At 46.2% G+C, this 27,260-nt stretch overlaps 1 protein-coding gene across 1 annotated transcript; it reads right to left on the bottom strand.

Moving 5' to 3' along the window:
- Positions 1-479: 479 nt before the first annotated feature.
- On the bottom strand, positions 480-26,102 carry vat1 (vesicle amine transport 1). Its single transcript, XM_071909311.2, has 6 exons — positions 25,515-26,102; positions 19,398-19,605; positions 7,454-7,624; positions 6,047-6,136; positions 4,528-4,769; positions 480-782 (listed from the first exon to the last, which is right to left on the bottom strand). Exons 1-6 carry the CDS (start codon positions 25,941-25,943, stop codon positions 510-512), a joined length of 1,413 nt encoding a protein of 470 aa, XP_071765412.1. The 5' UTR covers positions 25,944-26,102; the 3' UTR covers positions 480-509.
- Positions 26,103-27,260: the final 1,158 nt, after the last annotated feature.

The raw sequence follows: 27,260 nt of genomic DNA, 5'->3' as shown, positions 1-27,260 counted from the left end.
ATGCGTCGAAGGCGAGGCAGGGAGCTGAGTTTGGAGCTTACTGGGGAATCAGAGTATGACTTGGAATTTATTTTTATTTCGTTTTTTTAGAAATAAAGACAAGGGGGGACGAAACGGGGAGGAGAGGGGGAGTAGTGGGCGGAGCCAGGCCTGAGTAATGACTGCCAATAGTGGACGGAGAGGGGTGGGGGGGGGTGGTGGTGGTGGTGGTGGTGGGGGGGGTGAGGAGGGAAGGGTGGAAGAGATGAAAGATTGACTGCTGTGTGATAATTCTGTATCCTACCCCACTAACTCCCTCCTTCCCACCCTCGCTCACCCTCCTTCCCCCCACTCAACCCCCCCTCCTCCTGTCTGCCCCCCCCACCCCATCCATCTCCATCCACCTCCAGCCATTCACCCAACCCCCCCCCCCCCCCCTCCCTCACACCCCCCCTCATCCCACACCACTACCCCCTGCTCCCAGGACATAAACTCCCTGCTGGTCTGCTTGACGATCCGCTCCCTCCTTCTCACTTCTCCTCCTTCTTGGGCTCCTCCTTCTTCTCCTCCTCTTTCTTCTCCTCCTTCTTGGGCTCCTCCTTCTTCTTGTCGTCTTTCTTCTCCTCCTTCTTGGCGTCCTCCTTCTTCTTGTCGTCCTTCTTCTTGTCGTCCTTCTTCTTCTCCTCTTTCTTGTCCTCCTTCTTGGGCTCCTCTTTCTTCTCCTCCTCCGGCATGGGTTCCGTGGTGAGGATCACTTTGCCGATGTTGTTCCTCTCCTGCATCTTCCTCATGGCGTCGCCCACCTGCAGCGGAGACGGAGGGAGAAAAGTCAGTTACGTAAGGCGAGATGAAAGGGTGGAAGTTGGAGAGAGAGCGCAGAGGAAGAGTTTAAATACACCCGTCATTGAGAAATATCTATTCAGGGAGCACTGTTGTAGCCAGTTTGTCTTCCACCAACACATATCCACAGCAGTAAATACACTCTCACATTCCTTGACTCTGTTCCTCCAGTTTTGTTTCCTTTTGAAGATAATACCAGGCACCAGAAACATAAACTGTTCATGCTTCCACTCCCGAGATATTACTTTAATCTATAGTATATAAGAGATTAGATTTGTTTAGATTAAACTTTAATGATCCCTGAGGGCAAACATTCACATGCAGCAAAGACAAAAAGACAGGATTTAAGGATACAAATAGAGCAAATGGGGAGATCAAACATAACGCAAACAGATACTTTCAATAGTAGGATATAAAAATATATGTTTATTATAAATGGGCAAGAAAGAGACTGAAGCCGACAATGAGAGCGTCTCAAGAAAACTGAGAAATGCAAAACAAATCCTCATCATTCTTACATGGTATCATCAAATATTGAAACGCTGCTAAATCATGAATCTGTTTCCCTTTGAAAATATCTCATCTCATTTTTAAACTGAGCTCATCATTGTGTATTTTAAGATTAGGACAATATGGAAGAGCGGGGTCGTGAGGCAGACTGGCCACCTCTGTGTTTCCTGTAGAGGATTTTGGTTTGGATTTTGATGCGGGGGAGAATTTTGGTTCTGGGACCTCGGTTTGCTCCTGGTCCCGTTCCAGGATCAATTCCAGAAGGTGCGATTTATTATTTGGATATTCATATCATGATTTATGGACAATGTAGTTGTAATTGCAATCTTAATCGGTTTTTAATGTTTTCTTTGGTTAGGCTGAGCAAGATGATGAATTTTTATTGTATTAACATTTTCCCAGCGGCGGAGAGGCCACTGCAGCTAAATAAATCCAAAGGAAACACTGTTGGTTGATAGTGTCATGTCACATTACCAATATTGACTGGCCCCAAGGTGCTTGTTCTGTCGGAGGTGAGTTCCCAGGACAGTGACCGGCCATAATGGTTTAAAGGGGTTGTGTCTTTAGAAATGGGTAATCTGTTTGGGTAATAATGTTTTTTATGGGTTTTACACTCTTTGATGAAAATTGTACTATTTGTCGTTTTGCCAAAGCTGTCTTTAGAGAAAGTATCGCCGCCACTAAAACATGGTTGGGTTGTGTTACGTAGAAAGCTGACTTTATTGGAGGTGACCAATCATCTTACCTTTGGGGGCGGACCCTGTTGTACTGCCAGCCAATCAGAGCAGGGCTCTTTCTGGCTGCTAGAAATGTAACCCAGAACGGCCTGTAGCTCTTTAGGTGGGAGAGGGGCACTAGAGAATAAATTAATGATATAAAATTGTAGGTAAAACGACCCCCTCTTTTTGTTAATGACAGATCGACCCACTGTCCATCACGGCGACAGAGGGGAGGATCCCAGCCAGACCGGCCCCACCCTCCTCCTGACCACCAGGGTCTGCCCAGTGTCTGTTTCTGCCTCCATCACTTCCTCCCTCCCCTCCCCTCCCTGCCTCCTCCCCTCCTTCCTCCGATCCCCCCTATCCGTGCGAGGCAGGCAGACCACCTAACGACCAATGCCACGGCAACAGAGGGCCATCTCCTAGCAACGTAAAGCCTGGCTGAAGCCTGGCCCTGACGACTGAGCCACATGCGGACACACGGGAAGAGGGGGAGTGTGGGAGTTCGAGGGGGAGGGGGGAGGGGGGAGAAGGGGGAGGGGGGATGGAGGGAGCAACTGGTGTCCTTCGGAGGAGGAGAGCGTCTGACCGAAGACCGAGAGGGAGGGGTGAATCCGGGAATGATTAAAAACATCTTGAATGTGAATGAAAGTCACAGTGAGAGCGATTTGAGGCTCTTTGGATCGCTCCGCCCACTTCCACCCTTCGCTCTCAGTCTGACTCCCTACGGTTACAGACATCTACTCCGGCCCAGCCGCTCTCTGCTTCCGCTGTTCTCCTCTTGGGTATCAGCGAACATGCAGATGCAGATGCTCTACAGTGAGCCAAGAGATAGCACAGCCGGAGCGATCACATGCTCATTTCCAAAAGCATGTTTATTGATTATTGGAGCAGACGTGGCGAGTGACATCGAAGGGGCGGCTGTGATAGATGGAGTCAGGGTGCGGCGCTTGCATCCAGCTCGCAATAATCAATCAACTATCTGATTATCTAAGGCCCAACATCTTATTTGTCTGTGAGAATACGTTAATAACGATCCGCCTTTCTACAAGCAGCGACATCAGTGACTGCAGCCGAATACACCTCAACATTTTTACTCTATATCTTTCCCCCAAAACTTTACACACTAAATCGCTCCAAGCTACACTACAGATATACCGTCTCTTAATCCCTCTGTTTTTTCCACACTCCCTCCATCTCTCTCTTGCTCATACATCGGGGCCCCTCCCTAAGACAGACGCACACACCGACTAAAGGATGTCACCATAGCAACAAGAGAGAAAAAGCAAAAAAGATACACTGTGAGGAGGGAGGGGAGGGAGAAGGAGAGAATACAGCGAGGGAGAGAGAAAGAGAGAGAGTCAATAACCTAAAGACGGAGAGAAAGAGTCTGATATAACGACCAGACAGATGGAGAGGCAGAGAAAGAGCGTCAGATGGCGGAGAAAGACAGCGGGTGTTTCTCTCTGGCCAGTATCACGGGCCAAAATACTGACCAGCTCTCTGGCTCGGACAACAGAAGATGTCAGCCTCTTCCCACCGGCTCGCTGACTCCCTCTTTCTCTCGCTGTTTTTCACACTCTCTCTATTCATATCTGTCAGTAGTGTTAATTTTGTCCCTAACAATCTGACTCTGTCTGGCTAAGTGAGTTATGGTGAAGAGACACAGTCCTTCTTTTGGGCAAACACTGCCTGTTGAAGCTGAGTCTTGTCTTGGGTGGCCACACCCAGCTCCTGCACACACACCACACACACGCACACACACACCCACACACACACACACACACATAGACCTCCTTTACACCTGGCATTAACATGCGTTCTGGGTGATCGGATTGTAAGTGGAGAGCGCAAAAAACGCATGAAATCCTGGTGTAAATGCACTGAATCGTCTAAACCAAGGTGTTCAGGGATGCAGCTGGCCACATTAACAACCGAGTGTAAATGCAATGCGTCTCCACTCATAGGAACTATGTAAATGGAAATAAACCTATCAAACCAGGACACACATGCCAAGCAAACAGGTGGCAGGCAGCTCGGATAGTAACATACAAAAACAGCCTCAAACATACAAAAATGGGCTGTCAGTGTATTTGTGGATGGAGAACAAGCAAGACGAGGTGTTTACTGTCAATTTTAAAGGACGGAAATAGTGGCGTTCTGGTGGCTTAGTGGTCTAAGGCACGTACCATGTAACTGCGTCTGGGTTTGAATCAAGCCTTGTCGCATGTCATTCCTCTCTCTCTCTTCTAGTCTTTCCTGTCTATCTCTTTAGTAAAAACTATCATAATAAAGGCAAAAAGCCCAGAAAAATAATCTTTAAAGGACGGAAATATTACAAGAGGAAGTGACATGCGTGATTTCAATGTGTACAGCAGAGAATACAGAATAATCCAGCTGCATCAGACCTAGACACAATCCGGATACAACACGCATGTTAACTCCAGGTGTAAACGGAGCCATAGGTAGACACACACACCTGCTCAAGGTGCCAAGTGGAGTCGATGCGGGGCTTGATCTTGCCCTGCCTGTACAGATCCAGGATGGTGCTCATGGCCTGGCTGATGAGCTCCGTCTCCCCGTCCAGGTAGCCCAGGTGGAAGCCGCACACCGACTTGTTGCCCTGGATCAGGCTGAGCGTGTGGATGGAGAACTGGTGGTACCAGTTCTTAGCCACGGCTAGCAGGTTCTTCTTCTGCCCCGCCAGCATGTTAGCTGCACCTGGCAGAGAGGGAGAGCGGAGAGAAGGGGTTAAATGGTGTGAGGAAGGATGTCACCTAAAATGTTCAACATCATCATCTCTGCTGCCTGGGAGAGAGAGTCCATGTGTGCGTCTGAGTGTATGTGTGTATATGTGAGTGTGTGAAATAGAGAAGACGGGTCTGTGTATTCTCAGCTGAGGGTCAGTATATGTCTCTGTGTATAATTGAATCACTGATGAAGCATTGTTTAGAAATCTGCTTCATCTGCTTCTGCTACATTATCTGCCCCAACTCTCTCTTTCTCCCTTCTCGTCTTCTCTGGTCTTGCCCACTCCGCCTTCAGCTGATCCTTTTTCCACTGCCTCCCTTGCTGCATCTTATCTCTATAACCGATCTCTTCCATCTTTGGCTACACATGTCCAATCAACAATAGGTCCTATCAGGTATGTCTCTTCTCTTTAGCGCTGGGTTTTACGTCTTCACACTGCCTCGCTTTCCCTTTATAGTTGCACTCTCGCCCACGCCCCTCTACCCCGAAAAACCTCTTTTGCACTTCAACTCTCACCCCTCTTTCTATGTTCTCAGAGCCCCCTGTGCTCTCTCTCTCTCTCTCTCTCGTCGTGCAGAGGGACAGGGAAACACAAAGCATGCTCTGAGAGAGGAGAGGGAGCTGGAGAGGGACCCAGTCTGCTACATTCAGACACATTCCAGGTTTTCGTGTGGATAGGACGCCCATTGTTCCGCCATTGCATACTTCTGATAAGCTGGAAGAGAAGCAGCCGGCATGGAGGGACAAGGGGAGAAGGGGGGGGGGGGGGGGGGGGGGGGGGATGCAGCAGGAGGGGGAGGTACCGTAGGGGCGAGAGGGTGAATGGGCGAGGGCGGGGGGCACCATGCTGGGTAGTGGGGTTTTTGTGCAACATGCAAAGGCAAGGCCCTGTTCTCCACGGATGCCGACCCCGCCCACTGTTGCATGCATGCTGGTTCCAGATTGGCATCGCCACAGAGAGAGCGTAAAGGCCTTCCCACGGATGACACACAGCACACTGAGGACATGGACCTCTGCAGAGAGGCCACACTGCCCACCGGTAGGCAGCTCGCTCTGTAGAGTGTGGGAACCCGTGGCTATTTTATGTCGTGCATCAATTTGCTTTTAGTATCTCTCAATATGGGTGTTTTGGGTTTCAAAAACAGTTTTGGCGCAAACTAGATACTGACAAATCGCTGATGCTGCCTGTCACCACCAGGTGACAGGCAGCATCAAACCAAACCAAAGCAAAGCCTTCTTTTTCTTACCATAGGTGATAAGCTTGCCCATAGGCTTCAGCAGGTTGTAGGCCTTATGGGTGTCCGATCCTCCGAGAGGGTCCAGTACGATGTCCAGCCCTGCAGCAGAAGAGAGAAGAAGAGAACAGTTATCGTTGATGTTAATTCAGTGAGTGCAGCCTGCCAAGTCCCCCTCCGCATCCCAGAGTTCACTAGGAGTCCAGGGAGTGGGCCAAGTTGTGCCATGTTTACGTGGAGGAGCCCATGCTGTACGCATGCCAGATGAGGAGAGGAGGGGAGTGGGTTGGGATTCTACATGCTTCATTTTTTCCGTTCTTGTCACTGATAAGACAAGAGGGATACAAATGTTTCTCCGTCATCGTCCATTCCATGCTAGATAGAGAAAGTTTTTGGAGAAAATAACAAACCGATCCCTGAACAGATGGTAAGCCGTAGCAACCTAACTCTGAGGGTTTCTCGGTGGCTCATTAATGTCTGGCCATGTAGGCTCAGTCTTAATGATGTTCCTTTGTGCCCGAGGGGACTCCTTAAATCGGGCTACCCCTCCTTGCTCCGTTAACCCCTGGTTCTATTGATTCTGGGAGGCTCACAGCAGGAATCTGCCTTGACCACAGCGCAGATGAATTGACAGACAGACAGAGACACAGGAAAAGATAGTGAGCAGGGCTGTGCATTGATCCAGGCTTCTAATTAGATAGGTTCTGTCGAAAGTGTCGGTTCTCTCTCTCTTTCTATCTGTCTCTGTCCATATCTCTCTCTCTCTCTCTCTCTCTCTGCTACAAAGAGCAGGGAGGGGCTGGGAAGGGGGCTACGAAATGAGCCTCCAGCATAATAACACTCTCCATCCTGCTAGGAGCACAGCAGTAGGTGAGAGAAGAGACAGGAACTGGAGGTTGTTTTATTTTGGTGAAAAGCAGCATGTTTTGTGCCCCTGTTAGCAAGGCCAGGGCCGCATCTACATAAAACCTCGGGGCGATGAGGATCCAAACAGAATCACTACTTAGAAAAATGAGCTTGCTTGGCAGAGAAAATGACTGTCTCCCTGCACGCTGTCAGTCTGGAATACAAGACAGCCAGCTATGCCGACAATTGCGTCAGAGGAAAGTAGAAAGTGTATGAAAATATACATCAGCTCGCCGTCTGCAATTTGTTTGTGCAACACCGCTCCACAAATACCACAATCACACAGTATTGCTTTGTGCCGGTGAGAATATATTGATCTGGACTATTCACATTATGAAACAATTTCAGTGCAGTAGTGTGTGCATATTAAGCCCCGAACTTATAGACCAGGTTTATATTGGGTCATTTATTTTACAGTTGTGCCTCTTATGAAGCACTAAACATGCCTTATCCCTGCACACATGAACTCAACATCCAGCACTTATCCCGGTGCAGATGGCCAAAGTTTCTCACCTTTAGGACTGATCTTGCGGACTTCCTCGACATAGTCCTTGGTGCGATAGTCGATGGGATGCGTGACTCCGCCCTGGCTGATGGCCTCGTGCTTGCTGGCTGACGCCGTACCGAACACAGTCACATCCTTCACTGTCTGGCACAGCTGGGTGGCTGCAATGCCTACACCACCTGGAGGAAGAGGGGCACGGTTAAAATATAGGCATAATTATGTAAAAAATATGGATTTCAGAGCAAGCCTGGTGGGTGCACACTGTTGAAATGCAGCAGCCGCCCCAAAAGACTAGAGAAGGATTCCAGCTTGAGAATTGTTCATCACAGAGATGGTCATTCTGGGAGACACCAGGACCTAAATGAATCTCAGCTGAAAGGAACAGTCGCTGAAGGCACCTGAAAATCCCATTCCACATGTCTTTTCTATGGCAGCGAAATGTGATTTGCATTATTTATTGTCCCAAACAGGCCAGTCAATAACAGCATGGCTGTGTTTGGCTCAGGGGTAAGTAAGGAGAGCATTAAATACAATCACATTACTTCAGCTGGCCTGGGGAGAATAGACACCCACACACAGATGCACACACACAGACATCCATTTCTCTCTGGAGAAAGTAGCCATTGTACCTCAAATGACACTGCTAATTTTTTTTTCCCTTATTCATGACAACCTGCCTAAAATTCCACAAGAAAAATTTTATGTAGCTAAGGTATCTGTTTTGTGAGGAAATGAAAGATGGATGACATTCTGTCGTAAATTACATAAACACAGCTCCGTATAACTGTGCCAGCTGAACTGTAGTGTGCTGCATGTCCAAGATAACCTTTGAAGACAAAGTGCAGTGAGACTGTGTGCCTCACTAGGTGTTTTGGGTGTCCGTGTTTGTATTCACTGTATTCGGACATGTGTGTACATAGTTGTGGCAAATGTCTCCGCCAATGTTTGCTAAGGCAGCCACAGCAAGTAGTAATAGGTTACTGATAAGCAGGGGCTTGTTTGAAATGGAGGCTGACTTGAGGACTTGAACTGAAAGGCGTCCATAAAGGTCAGTCATGCCTGACCAAGTAAAGAGCACATCTTATCTGATGCCAGAGCGAATAAAGCAACACAAACACAGCATGTGCATTTAAATAACATCCATTCTTAATGGCATAGTTGAGCTGCTGGACTGCAGCTATTGACAGGTTTGGATGAAATTGTGACCCGCTGGCTTGGTTGTGGAAACACACACAAGCTCCGACTCCCCCACATTCATGCCTGCAAATACACACATAGCCAGTCAGTCAGTCAGATAGTCATTCAGGCAGGCAGGCAGACAGGCACACACTCACACACACACTTACAGACACGCACACACTCACACACACACACACACTTGACTAGGCACATGCACACTTGAGTAGACTTGCACAAAAGTAACCAAGGAGGAGATATTTTTCAATCTAGTGCATTTCTGGTTACCAAGTAAAACCGGCTGTCTTGTCTCCCTTCACACTTCTAAACTGAGAACACAAACTGTAAATCCAGAAGCTCAAATTAGCTCCCTGATGGCTTCTTTAACTTGTGGGATAACCTAAGGATAAGGTGCTTGGTCCAACCTCGAAACCTTTGTGCACAAGGAAAACGAATGATGAAAAATACAAGTTGCACGTTGCATTCCAATTCCTTTAATTATTGCTCTGCTCTGGTTTTGAGCAGTTGTGATCATCTTGGTGATGAATTTGCCAAATCTTACAGCAGCAATTTTCTTATGAATGTTAGTGGAACAAGAGAGGTGGAATTAGTATTGTAATGCTAATTCCATGATTTGGATTTGATAAACTAATTTCTTTTTGGATGATCAATATTTACATGACTGACTTTATTATGGTAAATCACATTTCAATGGAGAGTATTCCGCACCGAATGTCAATGATGGATCTCTGCACTGAAGCTTGCACCTCTGGTCCTGTCACCTCAGCATAAGAGTTCTTCTGAACCAGTGAACCCATCGAGTGGCACAATTTCCTACAAGGGATTCTGGCAATTAATCTCAGACGCCGCGCTATTATATGTCAGAATAATTTTGCATCACCGAAATAGGACGAGAAATGAACTGAGGTCCAATGAACAGATTCAGTTCAATTCAAATTAACCTCTTTATTAATCTCTTTGACCGGGTATCTTTCAGAGAGTGAGAATGAAAAAAGGCGTTTTATTCTCAAAAAAAACCCTCTGAGCTCTTTGTTACAAAAAGGGTTCTCCAGATGAAAAAAGTTCCAAGAAAACCATATCATTTGAAAACAAACGCTCTCAAAACCCTTACTTTTTAGCGTGAGGACCTGAAAAGCTTTTCAGATTTTCGTCTGTCATCTGAGAACTTGAGTCCATGTGAGACGAATAGACGTCTCTGCGTTACTATAACCAAGCCTGCTGACACTGAGAGGAGAATTGATGAGAAAACAAGATCAAGGCTGTCGCTGTTGGATGAGAGTGTTGTTGCGCGGGCTTTATAATAGCACTATCTCTCCTTGTCCTCGGAGAGAAACCAAGTTTGTGTTGCCAAGGAAACCTTGGCCAAATTGCCGGCGATGACTGAGCAAAGGGAGCCATTTTGTTTCATTGACTGCTCCTCCTTCGGGCATATAGGAGTCATTTGATGGCAATCATAAGCTCGTCACCAGTTCATATCTGACACACATACCTTCCACTCAGTAGCCACCAAGCTTCAGATAGACAGCTATCTGTGAGTATGTGTGAAGGCTTGCGTATGTTGAGGGGAGTGGAGTGAGAAACACACATTCTTAGATGAAGAAGCACTCCTCATTGATATTATTAACCCTTGTTTGCATTGAGGAGGAGTTATTCATATAGGCAAATTAAAAGGCAGTGAGTTCTGTTATGCTATACTGTGATATGTGATGAGCAATGATGAGCAATGACTAGTGTGATGTATCCTATTAAGCCCAGCAAACATGGGCTTACAAGGGCTTTTAATTGTGTAATATGTAAAAGGTGTCGATAAAGGTGTTGATAGTATGCATATCCATATATACTTGCATACATATTTTACACATAGCTACATATTTTTGCCTTTGACATAAGTTTTATACAAGTACATGAGCAACTGCATAGGTGATGTAGAAGGGGAGACAGAAAAAACAGGGAAATTGTTGACGACACGTCTGAGTAGAGCTGGAACCCAAATGAAGAGCTGTTTTTATTAAACGGCTTTATCGCATGGTAACAACCCTCCTGGAGACCATAACATACAGGTGCAAAGAGCGTCCAACAGGATAATGTAAACCAGTTCCACATCCATTAATCCAGCATACTTACTGCAATGCACTCGCACATTAATATTTAACTTAGGCTCCTATCATAAACAAAGAGATTTCCCTTCTATCCCGGCTTTACGAATACGATCACGCAGGGTGAAAACAGCTTCTCTAAAATTCACTTGAAGTCTTTTATCCATCTTTTTTTATGAGACGACTTATTTTACAATCAGGCCTAAAATCATCATGTAGGTGACAATAAAACAAAAAAATGCACCTCATTCTACAGGGTATCTTTATTTCTCAGTGTTTGCGTGTGTAGAAAATGGGATGTTCGCATTGTAATTCCAATAGGAGAGATTCTGTGTCCAGTCTGTCCGTCTCTTCCACTTTTATAGGAAGGGGGAGGAAGAGGGAACCTGTTTCTGAATCCCCTGAGAACAAACTCCAAACTGCTGGCCTTAAGACTGATCTCCCATCACAAGACCGCATAGCTCTGCCAAGAACCCCTTACTACACCCCACCCCACCCGACTTTACATACTCACATACACATACATACATACGCAGATTACAAAGGAGAGAGTAGCGGGGCTGCAGCCTGTCCTGAATGGCTGCTGGTATCTGCTAATCTTCACAAATATGTAGAGAGATTAAAATATTAACCCATCATGAACCCATTGCTTTAGTTCCCATTGCTCCTTCAGTTCCCTGATTCGGTTTCTCTATAGTTTCCCTCTTTACATCTCTGTCTTTGGCCTGGAGTCATCTCTCTGGTTGAATGTAGAGAGACGTCTCCTGTTATTGCACATCCCAGTGAGACTTAAGCTCATCCCCGAACACTAACCCATTGCCCAGGGAAAGATGGCAGCTTAAGCAAATTCTTGCAGCTAATTCCATTTGTTCTCCCCAAGATTCGATTGAATTGTTTACACTGGGAAATTAAGGAACGTCAAAAGCACCCACCTATCTATTTTGTGTCTCTCTCGGGACAGGCATGTGGGGAGAAACAGGATACACAGTGGGCTCTGTCTCTCCCTGCGTCCTTGCATACTCGCATTTTGGCACAAATTGCGCTTGGCCTCCGTAACATGACTGTTAGGAGCGAAGAGGAATTTTCCCCAAAACACTGTGGAATCCAGACTGACATTGAGGCCACTGTTATTGCTCCACACCCAGAGTTCAACAGCAGGGGTGGGTGGGGACATCAGAAATGTTTTTCAGATTGACGAAAAAGAGGAATGAGACCACTTCAGCCTCGTACTGCTAAACGCGCACTATCTCTCAGTGCACACACACACACACACACACACACACACACACAGGAACCACACCTGTGAGTGGAGTCTCCTCTGAGCTACTTCCTCATTGACAGCTTTTAGGGTTTCTTGTCCAAATACAGAATGGTGATCTCACATCACAGCATTTCTACTGCATGAGCCGGGCTGTGATCTCAGGTGTTGGTGGCCATATGGCGACTGTCAACACCAGAGAGATGATTGGTCCCTTGTTCCTGAGCTCCGCTGTTTTCTAGTTGATTCCTTCTGTGCTTATTTCCACATTTCCTCAAGGACGCTCCTCTTTCTCAACCTATCATTAGGCTGCGGTGGCAGTGGCTAACAAAGAATGGAATACAAACACGGGCCCAAGAATTTCTTTTTACCCAAACTGGCCATGGCTGTGCGACAACATCAACAAGCTGAACCGAATAAATGAGCATGTAGAAATGTTATTACTGCTCTCTCCAAAGGGGCATATCTGTGACGGTGTTCAGATACAAAGCCTGGAACGGCGATAGCAGTTGAGGTCGGCTGTTTGTGAATGTCTGCTTTTGAGGTATTACTCTGTATTATGTAACCTGGTGTTTTTCTGGGCTGTCTGTGCGAGCGCGTGTGTGTGTGAGTGTGTGTGTGTGTGTGCACTGTGGGCTCGAAGAGTGGTTTAATGTGCGCTCTCCGATGGTGAATTTCTTTCCGCGCAGCATAGAGGAAGCCCATTTTTAGTTACTGGGTGAGTGAATTAAAAAAACATCCTGTGCCCGTGTGTGAAGGCGGTCTCTGTGATTTCCTGAGTAAGGATTCTCACAATGCTCGCTAACACAAACATATACACAAACAGCAGAGCGCGCAGAAACACACACACACACACGCACACACATTATGTAACTATACGTACAGCCAGAAAAGACAATATGTTTTCTCATAAACTCAGCTGATAAGCACATACAACCAAGCACATTCTTCCTTTACTACCATAAACCCAGTTGCAAAATGAAGCGCACATTCATACTGTTGTGCAACGCAGGCTCACACACACACACACACACACACACACACACACACGCACACACACACAGGTGTCCTTACACAGGTTTCATATACACCTGCGAATGTATGTGGTGGGGGGCGACGGGCTCGTATGTCAACGGCTGCAGCGACGAGTGTGTGAGCGAGCGATGTGATTGGTGGGCTAGGCTGGAGGTTGCCCTGGTTTCCCTCTCCTATCAGTGCAGCTGATCTGCCGCCGGCGATGCCAGGCCCGGGGAACACAGAGACGGTTCAACCACACAGCCCAGACTCCTGCTTAGTGGTCAGACTGAATTAGCATTCTCTAAACTAGGGTAAGACCTCCCGAGCAGACAGGCCGTGAGGAGAGAGAAGGAAACCATTATCGAGGCAGAGACTTTTATCATGGCTGCCTGGAACAATGGATCTATAAAAAAAAAAAAAACTGAGAGATGTAACTACACTTGAGCTAATGCTAAAATAGCAAGGGACTTAGTTATCTGGTAAATTATGAATGAGAATAATACGCCTAACAGTCCTGGAGAGAAGTCAGAGTTGTCAAGTACATCTCTGTTATTACCTCCGCCAAGGAGGTTATGTTTTCGGTGCCGTTTGTTTGTTGGTTTGTTTGTTTGTTTGTTTGTCTGATAGCAGGATAACGGAAAAACTACTGGCCTGATTTTCATGAAACTTCGTGGAAGGGTGTAGCATGGGCCAAGGAAGAACCCAATTTTGGAGCGGATCCGGATCCGACTCACGAACAAGCAATAATAGCACGAACCTTGGCGGAGGTCTGCGCTCTCTGTGTGCCCTTCTAGTTTCTTTAAGCTTATGTTCTTGATCGATTTTCTCTTTTTCGAGCCTTCTTTGTTCCTCATTTTCCAACCCCTTCTGTATGTGTGTATGTGTGTGTTCTGTGCATATCTCAGATTCACAGTATGCAATCGACTGTGACCTGAAGGCACGTATGCCTGAGGCGCTGCCAGCAGGTATAACAGCCGCCATGATCTACACCAGGATGGATGGGACTCACAGTTACTAACCCCAAGGGAACCAGCCACCTGTTTCACTTGCTTTTAGCATCTACAATAGACCTCTAACAAAAGCAATTTCTGGGTGGGAAATATACTTTCATAAGATCGGAGCATAGAGAGAGATACTCAGAGACACTCAGTTAATGGATTATCCCTAACAAAGACCTTAACCTGTACAGCGTGACCGCTGTCACCCACCACTCTCACGGTTGTATTGCACCCATATGCAGCAGCTGGCAGCCTCTCACATGAAGTATTTCCCCGATTCTCCTCGGTGTAACCTGGTGTAACTCTATACCCCGTGCGCAGGGAGACTCGCAAGAAGCAGCTGCAAGAGTCTAGAAGCCGCCATAATTGGCTGATGGGGAACATAAAAGGCTTAATAAGGGCCAACTTAAAACAGGGCTGAGGATGTGTGGAATCTAACACACAGACCTCAAACACACTGCTGTGGATCTTTATGAGAGGAGATGATTGATAGCATATGCCATTTAGTAGACACTTTTCTCCAAAACACCTTACAGCATCATTAGAGTGTAGATTTTTAGTATGAGGGGCCCCAGTAGGCATCAAATCACTGGCCCTGGCACTGTTACTGTACCCAATGAGCTACACAGGACCAGGAGCAATAATAAAGAGGAGAGGACTAAGGGCTTTAGGCAAAAGCATCGGGATAAAATGATGACATTGGCTCCCGCAGCACCGCCTAATTCATATTACACATTCCCCATCTGCGGACGTGAAAATGTGCGGCACTTACATTGGCCTAGTCACTCGAGAACTCATAAATAAAACAGAGGTGGACGTCATCACTGAATGCGACAGAGCCCCATATGTATGCAAGAATGTGTAGTGTGGGTGTGGTGGCAGGGCGGCCGGCCAGGGTTCATAAACATCAGGTCCAGTTCAGGGAGAGGTCAGAGGAAAGGCTGTTGGCCGGCCGCTGTGGAAGCCCCGCGAGATCCATCCAAACGTCGCTGAACTTCCCCCCGCCCCGGCCCTCTGGGGGGAAAACAAAACGTTTTTTTGCGCGGCGTTCCCCGATGACGAGGACTGGAGCGCGGATGTGGCGGGGTCGCGCGGAGCCCTCGGAGGGAGCGGAGGTTACGGAGGGGCGGAGGGGGAGGTGTAGGACGGAGGATGCAGATGTGCGGTCCGGTGGAGAAGGGAGGCGCGATGGGAGGAAGTACAATAAGCTATTGTTTGGAGAGAGAGAGGACAGGAGTGGACCCACGAGAGAGGCAGCTGAGGACTAGTCAGCAGCACCAGGGCTCACACACACACACACACACACACACACACAGAGGCATGACTGACTGACTAACTCTGAGCACCATCAGTCAGGCATTCTGCACTGGTCACCTGATCCTGAGGGGCAAAGGTCAACAGACTTTTGAGGAAATGATGTTCTGTATAGAGAGCTCTTGATGAGTTGGTGGAATTACCTTCAATGGAACAATGGGAAGGCAAAAGGCAAAGGGGACGGACACCCATAATCCCCGTGTCAAGGTCCTCACTGCGGGATTTATTTGTTTAGGTTCATATGGATCCACGATAGTCTAGACCAAGCAGATTGATTATCACTATCTAACCTGACTGAAGAAGTTAAAAAGCTACACTGTTGTTTTTTTTCATGCTCTTGTTGTTTTCTTACATAGGGAAGGTTTATAGGCAAATGAGAGATTCATGATTTAACCAGGGTCGTAAATCAAATTCGAACCCATGAGTTTGTGCCACAATCCTCTGAGGCACCAGGACTCCCAGAAGTTGTTGTTGCTAGTTGGGTTATTCTGAAACATCTTTGAAGAGAAAATAAGGGCAATTTGGTCACTAGACTATGAACCGTTTTATGCATCTTGACATCAATTTCGATAATGGTTGTAGATGACGATGATAATACATTTTGTAGACTGGAACAAATTGCTCGTTTAACTTCATGCTGTACAGGCTTTGGAGACAAAGCAATCCAACAGTAAGTGAAAGGAAACTAATTATGTTTCTGAATTTGCGTAAATTAGTGGATTATACCCTTATTTAATAGCACAGCTCAAACAGGAGACAGGCCAATACAGGATGAACCCCTCAAACACTGACCGGGACGTTACACTGATGAACAGATTGACAATAAAAGAAGAAAATTGCTCATCAAACACAGAATCCATGGCTGCTGTGATAAGAAGCTATTGATCCATGGGCCTCCAATAAAAATGATGCCGATTTAAATCATATCTACTAGGCTTTACCCTGTGACGGAGAGTGAAAAATCACTGGGCCTGTCTTCATACCACAATCATAATAATGTTATTTCTCAGCTGTGCAAATAGGCCCAGTAAATCTTATTGGAAAGCCGACTGTCTTGTCTTTGCGCAATATAAGCTGCATTGATCTAGAAGGAATGCAGTGCTGTGCAGACACATGTCTGGCACACTAGCCCACCAATGTTTAGTTAGATATACTGCTTAATATGCAATCATCAGTTGCCAAGTCTTGTGAGGTGAAATAAAGCACTCAAAATATGTGGTTAAATGTTGTGTTCATAAAATTACCAAAACAAAATAACCTCAGACTGCAGACAGGGTTGGGTGGTAACGGAATACTTCTAATAGCGTTACATAATCTAAATTTAAAAAATGTCACTGTATTCTGTTACATTAGGTAAAGATATAATGTATTCTGATTACAGATACTAGTGGAAAAATGTACTTCTGGTAGTACTGATTACCTGGTGAAAGGTGAAAGTAAAAAAAACATCTAAATAGTGGCAGGTGCTCCACGTCTTTATTATATGTTTGTATGCAAACCTGAAATAAATGTCCTTAAATTTGTCATTTGTCACTTTTTCTACTCTGTACCATGGGGAAACTAGTAACTTAATGGAATACATTTTAACCTACCCTGGCTAAATAACTAAAATATGTTAAAAAATATACAGATACTCTCTCTCTCTCTCTGTCCCCCTCTCTCTCTCTCTCTCTCTCCCTCTCTCTCTTTCTCTCTCTCTCTCTGGGTCACAGCAGATACCTTTGATCTCTCTAATCAGAGGCTAACAACAGGAACATTTTTGACAGACTCATGGGTGGCAACCCCCCCTCCCCTCCTTCCTCCAACATAGCACCCAGCACCATGTGAGCCATGTGGCCACATGACTCAGGGAGCCGCTGTTAGCGACTCAACAGAGGAGGATGTGTGCACCTGCACATCTGCTACACTGGTAACACCTCTGTCACTAAAGTCCCCGCTACCTTCACACCATTACACTGCTATAAACAATAAGGCTTTAAATTTCTCAGGATCCTGACTGAGTGGTAGGGAGCGGCATAATGATTCATAAAAACAAAGCATGAAGGAGGAGTTGTAATTGCAGGCAAAAAGGCTGTTAAGCAAATGTTTTTGTCATAGCTTCAGTAATGTGCTTTCATAATCCTGATGTCCGGACAGCTGGTGAGCCAAGACTGGCAGCTCGCCCTGAGAAACCAGAGACGCCGCCTCGACTACACCAGCGGGGAAGAGCGTAGTACACCACACTCCCACAGCAAGTCCTCCTATAGCAAACACACACCAGCACTCTGCACAGAAACTCCTGGCACTATGAGTTTCACACGGACATGTCTGTTGATGAATGACATCAGCTGAATGACATGGTGAGCACAGATTCCTCTATGATTCGACTATGTGCCTGTTAGCTGTCAGGGGCTCATTTGTGAAGACTACACACCTTCACAATATTGTCACAGATTCATTCACTCATTGTTATTGTGTAGGGATGGGACGATATGCTTATCTCACGATACGATTCGATAAACGATATGGGGTTCACGATTCTGATACAACCACTATACGATGTAATACATAAAAGTGCAATTACAACAAAGTCTGACTGTGCAGAATTATGTTTATTTCTGAGCCACAAATCTTTCTAGCAATGGCATTGGCTTGCTAGAATGTAAACAACAATTTAAAAAATCTCATTATAAAGTTCAAATAATATAATTTGGATGGAGAACTTGTGAAATTGTGATGGGCAAGCCAATTAATTTGTGATTACTACAGCAGAATAAGATGTAGCCAATATCGCGATTCAATTTTCTGCCCCACGAGATGTATTGTCACATTTTTGTATTGCGATATTTCGATATATCGTCCCATCCCTACTATTGTGTTAATACCAGGGGCTAAATACACCTGGGCTGGCGTTCTCCCAGAGCTCAGCAGGGAGAGTGATTGTCATTTTGTATGTCTGCCAGAGAAAACGCAGATGTAGGTTTCAAATGTGCTTACTTCTCCTAGCCATCTACACCTACACACTGTCCCAAACAGCGAGGGATTCCTTTCTGACTCCCACTGCAACGACGCATATGCACAGAAAGAGTGAGAAAGCGAGCATGAGCGAGAGATGTAGACAGACAGAAAGAGAGGACGAGAACAATTTCTTTTGGATAACGCTCTCCCGTTCTCTCCAGCTGGCCTCATCGCGTAAACACAGCAAAAATCAAATACTCTCACGCTCGGCGCATCACACCCCAACCCAGGTGCTTTCGCTCCCTCAGTCCCCCTTGTCCCCCCACCCACTCACTCTGAACTTTGACCCCTCACTGCAGGTGCCAGGTGCTCCACAAGTCCACCAGTAGTCTGGAGAGGCGTAATGCAGAGCCATATCTCATGCAGATGAACAGTGGGATTTTCTCCAACAGCCATAATTCATATAGAAAAGGCATGCATAAACAGGAGCTGCAGAACAATATGCTTGGTACTGTAAACAGTCAAGGGCATTTCCTCAAGGCCATAATTCACAACTCTGCATCTTTGTGTTGAGCCGCTGTATTATATGCGTTTTCATTATCACACATCATTCATGATGGATCTAGGCTATAGGCGGGTATTGCACTTAATCCGTAATGCATTTATGCTGCTGCAAACTGTGAGTTTAATGCAAAAACCTCGTGGTTCAAAAATACCGAGATGAAACTGACTAAACGTGGCTTTCGGTTGCAGTGTTACAAGATAAATTTACATTGCAACTATGAGTCACTGACAAATATTAATAGAAAACTAGTACAAAATGGGGGGAAACATTATTTGCTTTAGTTTACGCATTCGTTATCAACCCATAAGTATAATTAATCCAACTTGCATTGTTTGAAATGAATGAACTTCCATTGGAGAGTGATGCTTCATTGATGATGATTCATTCTTAGGCTGGGATCAAACTTAATGCATGGGATATGCGTTAAGTTTGATCCCAGCCTAAGAATGAATGAAGTACCAGAGGGGTTGTGTGTGTGTGTGTGTGTGTGTGTGTGTGAGTGTGTCCTGAAAGGTGTTTGTCTGTTGTGTACCCATTCCTGTACCCTAAATTCTTTCCCTGCTCCGTTACCTGCAGCAGCATGGATGAGGATGCTCTGGTTGGGCCGCAGGTTGCCGAAGTCAAACAGCATCATGTAGGCGGTGACGTAGTTGACGGGGAGGGCTGCTGCTTCCTCGAAGCTCATCCCGTCCGGAATGAGGAAGGTGTGGCTCGCCGGCACGGCCGCCACCTCCTGCCACAGACCGCAGCGGTTCAGCACCAGCACCTTATCTCCCACCTGGGAAAGAGAGCAGAGGAAGACACCGGCTGAGAGGAGGAACAAGCAAAAGGACTCTCACTCTGTCCCTATTTCCGGGTACTGAAAATGTTACTGTAAAGCATGAAGACCAGAATGTGCTCTCAATCTACTGGCACTCATGGAAAAGTTGTGAGACACAGTTATGAGATGCAGATATCTTCCTTTAAAAACAGGTTAACAGAGCTAAAATTTACATGTCTGTGATGATTTGATTTTTAAGGAAAAACAACTCTGCCTCAGGTCTGTACCACATCTATCATAATGGTGTTATGTGTGGGCAAAAGTGGTGGAAATAAGATCACGGCTATGCTCTGCCCAAGGGTTAACGCCCACTTTTGCAAAACCAGTAAGTCATCTTCCAACACATATATGATCTTTGGCTCACATATATTATCTTGGACTCAGGTTGCTCAGTGAGGTTTGACTATATTGTAAATATGACATGGTGACCAGGGGATGGATTCATGCAATAAAGATCTACTCTTTATACGATAGCATGTCATCATATCAGATCATCGTTTAGGATTTTAGCTGTTATTGCCCCATGCTTTCAGAGACACTATGGAGACAGTTGCCACCGGTGACGTCAATAAAAGTCTCAGCAGCAGAGAAGACCATGCATCATGCTGTGGAATTTGCCTGTACTGCTCCTCCTCTACCCCCCCCTGGACCACCACCATGTCATTTATTTTTGGTCCCAAAGTGTCCTTATCAGAGCATGATCCACTGATTCACGACTGGAAGAGCCTCGCTGTAAACTTCACACACCCCCCAGCCCCCCCACCCCTCCACCACACCGCTACCCAATCAGGAGAGAGCCACTGGAGGGACACAGGAAACAGAGACGACCGCAGCATTTAAAATTCTCTTCCTGTTTTCTTCCTCCTCCTCGTCCACCACTCTCGGCGCAGATCTCCCTCCCTCCCTCCGCCCCCCCCCTCCCTTTCCCCTTCTCCTCACTTTTTTTTTCTCTTCCCTTCTTTCTCTTTCACTTCCTGTCTCCTTTTCCTCTAACTCCTTCAGAGCGTCTTCCTTCCCTTTCGCCGTTGCCCCTGTCTCATCCTGTCTGCGTCTGAGACTCTCCGCCTCCTTTGACGCTCATCCCTTTCTCTTTCTTTATCCCCCTTACTGTCTCACTCTGTCTATACTCCCCCTCCCTCCCTCCTCCTCTTTTCTTCCCTTCCATCCCTCCCTCTGCGAGGAGTGTCCCGTATCCCCTCTTCCTCATCAGCGAGACAGGACAATGGGGCCCATCTTCTCCCCTGGCTCCTCTCCACTCATCAGAGGCCCTGCCAGATTCTTCCCCATGGCTGAGCATAAGACAAGCTCTCTCCTCCTGGGAACAAACCCGCTCCGCCCGGGCCTCTCTAATGGTCTGGAGGGAGCCATGCGCCTCGCTGTCTATCCACTCCAATTAGAGAGATCTCCCTCTCTCTCTTTTTCGCTCTTTCATACCCACATCTCTCTCTGTCTCTGTCTCTGTCTCTCTCAGGCTGAATCATTTGGTTTATTTTCCAACTATACTTTCACTTTTCACTGCTGGCTACTTCTCTCTCCTTCCCTTTGTTATTCATGCCGTCTCACTCTCTCCATCGCCATCTCCATCTCTCTCTCTCTCTCTCGCTTTCCTTTTCCTCTTGTTGAGTTTTCAAACTCATCAGCCTCGCTGGTGTAATTGGGGGTACAGTGTGGCACAAATCGATAGGCGGGGGAGTTGGGCTTTACAGGAAACACACACACATGACTCATGCATCGCTTTCAGATGCATCTGCAGTTCATTCTCCTGTGCCCACGTAAGGCATGTGAGTTACTGTCACACACACACACACACACACACACACAAGCGAGATACGAAACACTCAAGGCCAGACGAACAAGCCTTGTGACACTTCTGTTACAACATCTTCACAGTGTGACACCCCCCCCCCCCCCCTTTCCCCTCCACCCACCCCTTCTTATTTCTTGCATTTCCTTTCTCGGCCTTCATGCCACTGCATCAAATGTAGTCACAGTCGGGGACAGGAGTGCGGGGGGGTGGGGCGGGGGGGGGGGGGGGGGGGGGGGTTGCTTGCTGCTGAACAAAGACGCTTCCAGTTAGCTGTATATGAATGGACTTAATCAGATGGTGATTCAATTTTGGGGTATGCAGGCCTCAAGTCAGCTGCTGTGTGTGGCTTTGATGATCTCAGCAAAAACAAAATTCTCAACCAAAAAAAAAAAAAAAAACCTCAGCGAAATTTCCGATACAGTGTTCAGAGTCAGGTCGAGGTGAAAGAGGAAGGTTAAAAGTTAACACCCACCAGGCCCTCATGGCTCCTGTAAATGTAATTAAAAGGAAACATAATATCTCTCCAGTGTCAGTGTAGGTGTTCTTCTGCTTCAACAACACTGTGAGAGTGATGTGAGGATAAAAGGCCACACCCTGCTCACATAAAGCCTGCCAGAGCCTTTGCTATAGATGCTGCTGTTTGCACTTGACTGCAACGCTAATAATGCAATGTTGTTGTAGCTGTCAAATCACTCACAATGTCGCGCTGACAAAATGGCATTATTCTATTCTCACTGTGGCCCTGATGCAACTCTATGCTTTCAATCTCAAAAATTTTCCAGGATTCATCGAGTGAAAACACTCTGGACAGGCTCAAGGAGAACGAGAGACGTTTTTGGAAAATCTCTCAGGATCTGATTTTCTTCTCTTACTCAGTAGTTTATGGCCAACTGTCAACAGGCCGTGTATAAATGCATGCTACTAATGTTGTGACCATGCTGAAAAGGAAGGATAGAGGGATGATAAAAAGGATAAAGGATAAAGGGAGGGAAGGAAAGAGAAAGGGAGGGAGGTATAGATGTCAGGAAGCGTAGACAGGTATAGAGGAAAGAAAGGAGACAGGATAGAGGCAGGGAAGGATAGAGGGAGGGAATGATAGAATGACAGAGGCATAGTGATAGCAAGACAGACGGAGGGAAGGATCAAGCGATTGTAGGATAGAAGGAGGGAAGGATAGAGCGAGGGAAGGAGGGATGGAGGAAATACCAGACTGACAATGTGGGCCGGAGGGAGGTAATTGAGAACATATGGGTCAGATCCTACCAAAACTCACCAAGAGAGAGGAAGAAAAAAAAAAAGGGAAAAAAGGTCTGGAGAAAAAACTGCTGATGTTTAGTGTCAAGGGAGCTTTGGTGTAATTTGTGATATTTCTTTTCCCTCTTCTCTCGCTTACACCGTTTCCCCGCACTCCTCCTTAGGTCATTTCGGGTGAGGTCACTGTAGTATTACGCTGTATAAATATAGCGTCTGAATAGTTGAGGTTCAATATAGTAAAATGTGAAATATGAAACAATTGTCGACCACACTTTACTCAATTACATATATTTGTATTGCATTATTTAAACGGGATTAATGTGTTCATAGCGTTTGTGTACACTCCATGTGAACTTCCAGACACACCCAGATGTGTTTGTGCTGTTCGTGTAGGCCTATATGTGTGCATGTATGCGTGTGTGTGTGTGTGTGCCAGAGAGAGAGAGATAGAGAGCTGCAGTGAGTAGTGAGCCTCCCAAAAACACTGTGCCATCAGGATCAGCACATTCCCTCTGAGTTCGCTGCCAAAACAGAGAGATCTCCAAGATCTCGATCCATTAGGAAGATTGCCTCTTAATTCTGTAAGCTAGGGGCCGGGAGGAGATGAGGGAAGTGTAGGGCCTTGTGATAACAAAGTGCATGTGTGTGTGTGTGTGTGTGTGTGTGTGTGCGTGACCTTTAAATCCAATCGACATTACTGACACAGTGAAAAGTAGCCATAAAGTATTTAATAACACCGGGGTCGTACCCTTTTATGATGTCTCGGGGCTATTGGACTGTCTGGGGCCAATAATATTCCTATTACTCAGCCTAGATGCCCCTTTCTGTCACATCCAATGGATTTACACTCTACCGGCCTATGGGCCACTCCCAGTCAGATGCATTGATTCTGCACTCTCATCACACAAGTTGAAGGATCAGCATGGTGTTACCCGGAGATTTTCACTGAGAAAATAGCTATATTATGTGGTATAGGTATGTTACAACAACGGCTGTGTGATTCATCCTTGTCTGATGTGTAATGTGTATAGGTCGGTAGTCTAATTTCCTTATAAAGGCGTTACCGTGGTGATGCCATGCAACCGGTATAGGCTACACATGACTCATCATGCTATCTAAGAAAGAGAGAGCTAATCCTTTTAAAAAATCATCATAACATAATTTATCATTCCATCTAAAGACTTGTAGGCTATCTTAAACAATGAGCGCTTACGTTTTTGTTCATTTTCTAATTGACTTGGCTTAATTGTTTGAGCGGGGACGTGCGGGTTTGAGCTTTAATCGCGGCATATTGATGAAAGCAAATATTTTCTGAACACAACAGAAGCGATATCTGTTGACAAAGAGAGCGACTGATCACATTTCTCACACCATGCTGTCTGTTGTGTCGCGCCTCGCCCTTTCCGCTCGGTGCGTCTGTGCGCCAGCGTCGCTCCCGGTAACAAAAGGCGTCGGTGACTCCGCTCCCCGCCACCAGCGTCAAGCCAGCCAGAATACAAACGGATGTTGCCGGTCATACTCTTCAAAGTAAAACCCCCAAAGTAAATGTAAAGACTACACTTCAGGAGAGATGTATAGAAAATGAAATAGAAATTGTTACTTTTGCATTCACAGCCATAGGCCTATACGAATGCCATATATGTATGGGGCTGCCGAAAACACACAAAGGAAGACTCAGTAGCCTATCACATAAACATGTTGCAGGCAGCTTGGCAGAATGTCTAGCCTACTATTTGGGAAAACAACTTCATGTTAGCTGTGTCACAACTGCAGTTAATTTGAATATGAGCACATTTTGCAAATCCATTGCATATGCTGTAATTTCACATATTGTAGGCCTTTATTGCATAGGCTATAGGTTGGCATTTCCTCTTTTCCAATTTGCACTTATTTCATACTGCACATACTTCATATTTTTGGTATGTTCTCATATCGTGCATATTCTTTTATTTGTGTTTGTTTCAGTAAATCGAAGTGGCAAATTTTATTTTGCTTTTATTTTGAAGGCAGAATCGCCTCATTTCCGGTCCTACCACGGCTCTCTCCGGCTGGCTTGACGCAGCACTCCGCGCCTTGGCGCACATCAAAGCGCAGTAGCGTAGGTGCAGCAAAGCTGGGAAGCATCCCACGGATTTGCATGTGTTTATCGAGGCTACACTATAGTCTTATTTAACACTTTAATGTTGCGCATGAACCATGAATCCATCTGCAACGCCCCACTCAGCAGGTAGCTGGACTCCTAACTTGGAGTTGACGTGCGCAAAGGCAGCGCATTTTGAAAGTCGGGGAGACTAGAGGGGCGCTGCCTGCCGCTGGCTTCACCAGACTCAGCTAATGCCATTTAATCACTTTGATCTTCCTCTAGAGACATAAAAACAACATGGGTATATTCTACCCGGCTTTGTTGCTTTCCACTCCGGGACAGAAGTGCTCTGTCTCTGTTTTACGCACCAGTGAATGAATGTCTGAATCCCCAAGAATAGGCATGGCTCGTTTTTAGTTATTCTGGGGTTAATTGTGAGACTTGATAGCCCATCGGTGTAACACGTCCATTAAATCACAAAACTCAATACAGATTAACCAGTGTATAACACTACCACGACTAAGGCTATTCATTGCCTATACAGCGAGCAGAGACTGACACGCCCATATCCAGCTGTAGCAATTCAGCCCCAAAAAATGAAGCAAAGCTCATACGAAACAATTAAACACTTGAACAATAAAACACACAGAAAATGTGGGTTTTTGTGGCAAAGGGGAAAAGACACGACAAGGGAGAAAGCTGAGGAGGGGAGGATGTGCTTACTTTTCTCTCTGTCACCTCTTCCCCCACAGCCTCCACCACCCCGGAGCACTCCATCCCCGGGGTGACCGGCGGGGACGGCAGCCGGTCGTACAGCCCCTGCCGGGCCAGCAGGTCGGCGAAGTTCAGCCCGCACGCCTTGACCCGCACCATCACCTCCCCGGCTTTGAGCGCCGGCTTGCCCTTCTTCACCTGCAGCTTGACTTTATCATAGCCGCCGTAGCCGGTGAGGACCAGAGAGCGGTAGGTGAACGCCTCCTCCTCGGGGACCTTCTCGGTGGCCGCCGCCGCGGGGGTAGCCGCTGCCTCGGCGGCGGCGGCGGGCGGGGACTCCGACTTGGGCGGCTCGGTTTTGGGCTCCTCGCTGGGTTTGGTCTCCTGCTTCTGATCCACGGCGTTTTGCTGCTGGGCAGGTGCGTCCTCTCCAGACATTGTGCAGGGAGCGTTGGTTGAACAGTGATGAGTCTGGGAAAAAAAATACTCAGAGGTTCACTTCTTGTGCTTTCTGTTTGCTTTTAGCGCCTTGCCTAGCAAATAAAACGAAAATGTGAGAGTCAGAGCTTCTTGTTCAGCAGTCTTGCATGGAGACACAAACCCCGACACAGTGGGCTGATCAGTGGCCAGTGGTTGTCAACGCCGCGCTCTGACAGAGTGTGTGAGTGGGACGAGACAGAGGCGGGCTGGAAAACACGGAGAGAGCTGATGCAGCCCGAGGATTGGTGTGTGTGTGATTGGATGGTTTTAGGCTATTTGGGTAGGGCTATAAGATAGGCCTATACCGTGATTTGCAAAAAATGGTCATGTCAGAGCCAAATGAAGTAGAAATAAAATATAAAAAAAACAACCCTTGCGAAAAACAACACCCTATAATACATTTTAGAATAAAGTTTTAGGAAACACTGCATCACCATCACATTCCTGTAAGTCCCTATATAATGATTATAGGGATTTTATTGTGATACCATGAGAGGTAAAAAAAAAAAAAAAAAAAAATACAATTAAGAATAACAAGGTATCTATAGATTCACTATTGAGTACCAGAGACACACTTCCTACTAAGGAATATTATAGTGATATAATAAATGTAAATACCATAAAGGTCACTATAAATTGATTATTGAGTACATCAGGCACTGTTTAAGTCCATGTAAGAATATTCTAGGAATATTATAGTGATTTTTCAGTAGGGGATATTTGTGCCACATCTTTGGAGCATATTATATTTCAAACATTTGCTTATTTCTGACTGTTTATTGCCCTGTGTTAAACAGAGAGTCTTGTGGTGCTGGAACAGTACGAGTCCAGAGGAAATGTCTGTTTATGCTGCCTATTCTACAGCGTGCTTTGCAGGAACTTTCGGCCCTGCTTGTGGCTCATTGTTGTAACTTCCCAGTACAGGCAGCTCATAAAAAATATGAGCTTGTGTTGAGATCGTGCCAGCTTTCGATAAAAAGATATCACCTGACCTGTATTCTTCAGCTTCAGTAGCAGGAGGGGCTGAGGGCAGCATGACCTCTGCATTGTAAAAGCTAATACACATGGGGCATGGCAACTCACATGGTGTTTTCGACTGTTAAAATCAAGACATTTATCATCAGTATGTGGAAGTAAGCTGTTTTGGTGGCTCGAGGGAAAGCAGCCAAATGAGTTGCACACCTTTTGTGATCAGATGCAAGCAGCAGTGTCTCCCAGTGTTTGGCACCAAATCGAATCAGCGTCTCTGCATATCTTCCCAGCTCTTAAACTATC

This window comes from Centroberyx gerrardi, chromosome 7 (assembly GCF_048128805.1).
Source record: "Centroberyx gerrardi isolate f3 chromosome 7, fCenGer3.hap1.cur.20231027, whole genome shotgun sequence".
Classification (NCBI taxonomy): Eukaryota; Metazoa; Chordata; class Actinopteri; order Beryciformes; family Berycidae; genus Centroberyx; species Centroberyx gerrardi.
The sequence above is the reverse complement of the archived record's forward strand: the minus strand, read 5'-3'. Positions and strand labels throughout refer to the sequence as shown.

Excerpts from the sequence above, each read along its gene's own strand:
- vat1 (XM_071909311.2), bottom strand. The coding sequence starts at position 25,943 with ATGTCTGGAGAGGACGCACCTGCCCAGCAGCAAAACGCCGTGGATCAG. Across the intron at positions 7,625-19,397 it reads CCTCATCCATGCTGCTGCAG|GTGGTGTAGGCATTGCAGCC; the intron begins GTAACGGAGCAG and ends CTCTTCCTCCAG. Across the intron at positions 4,770-6,046 it reads GGGCAAGCTTATCACCTATG|GTGCAGCTAACATGCTGGCG; the intron begins GTAAGAAAAAGA and ends CCTCTCTGCCAG.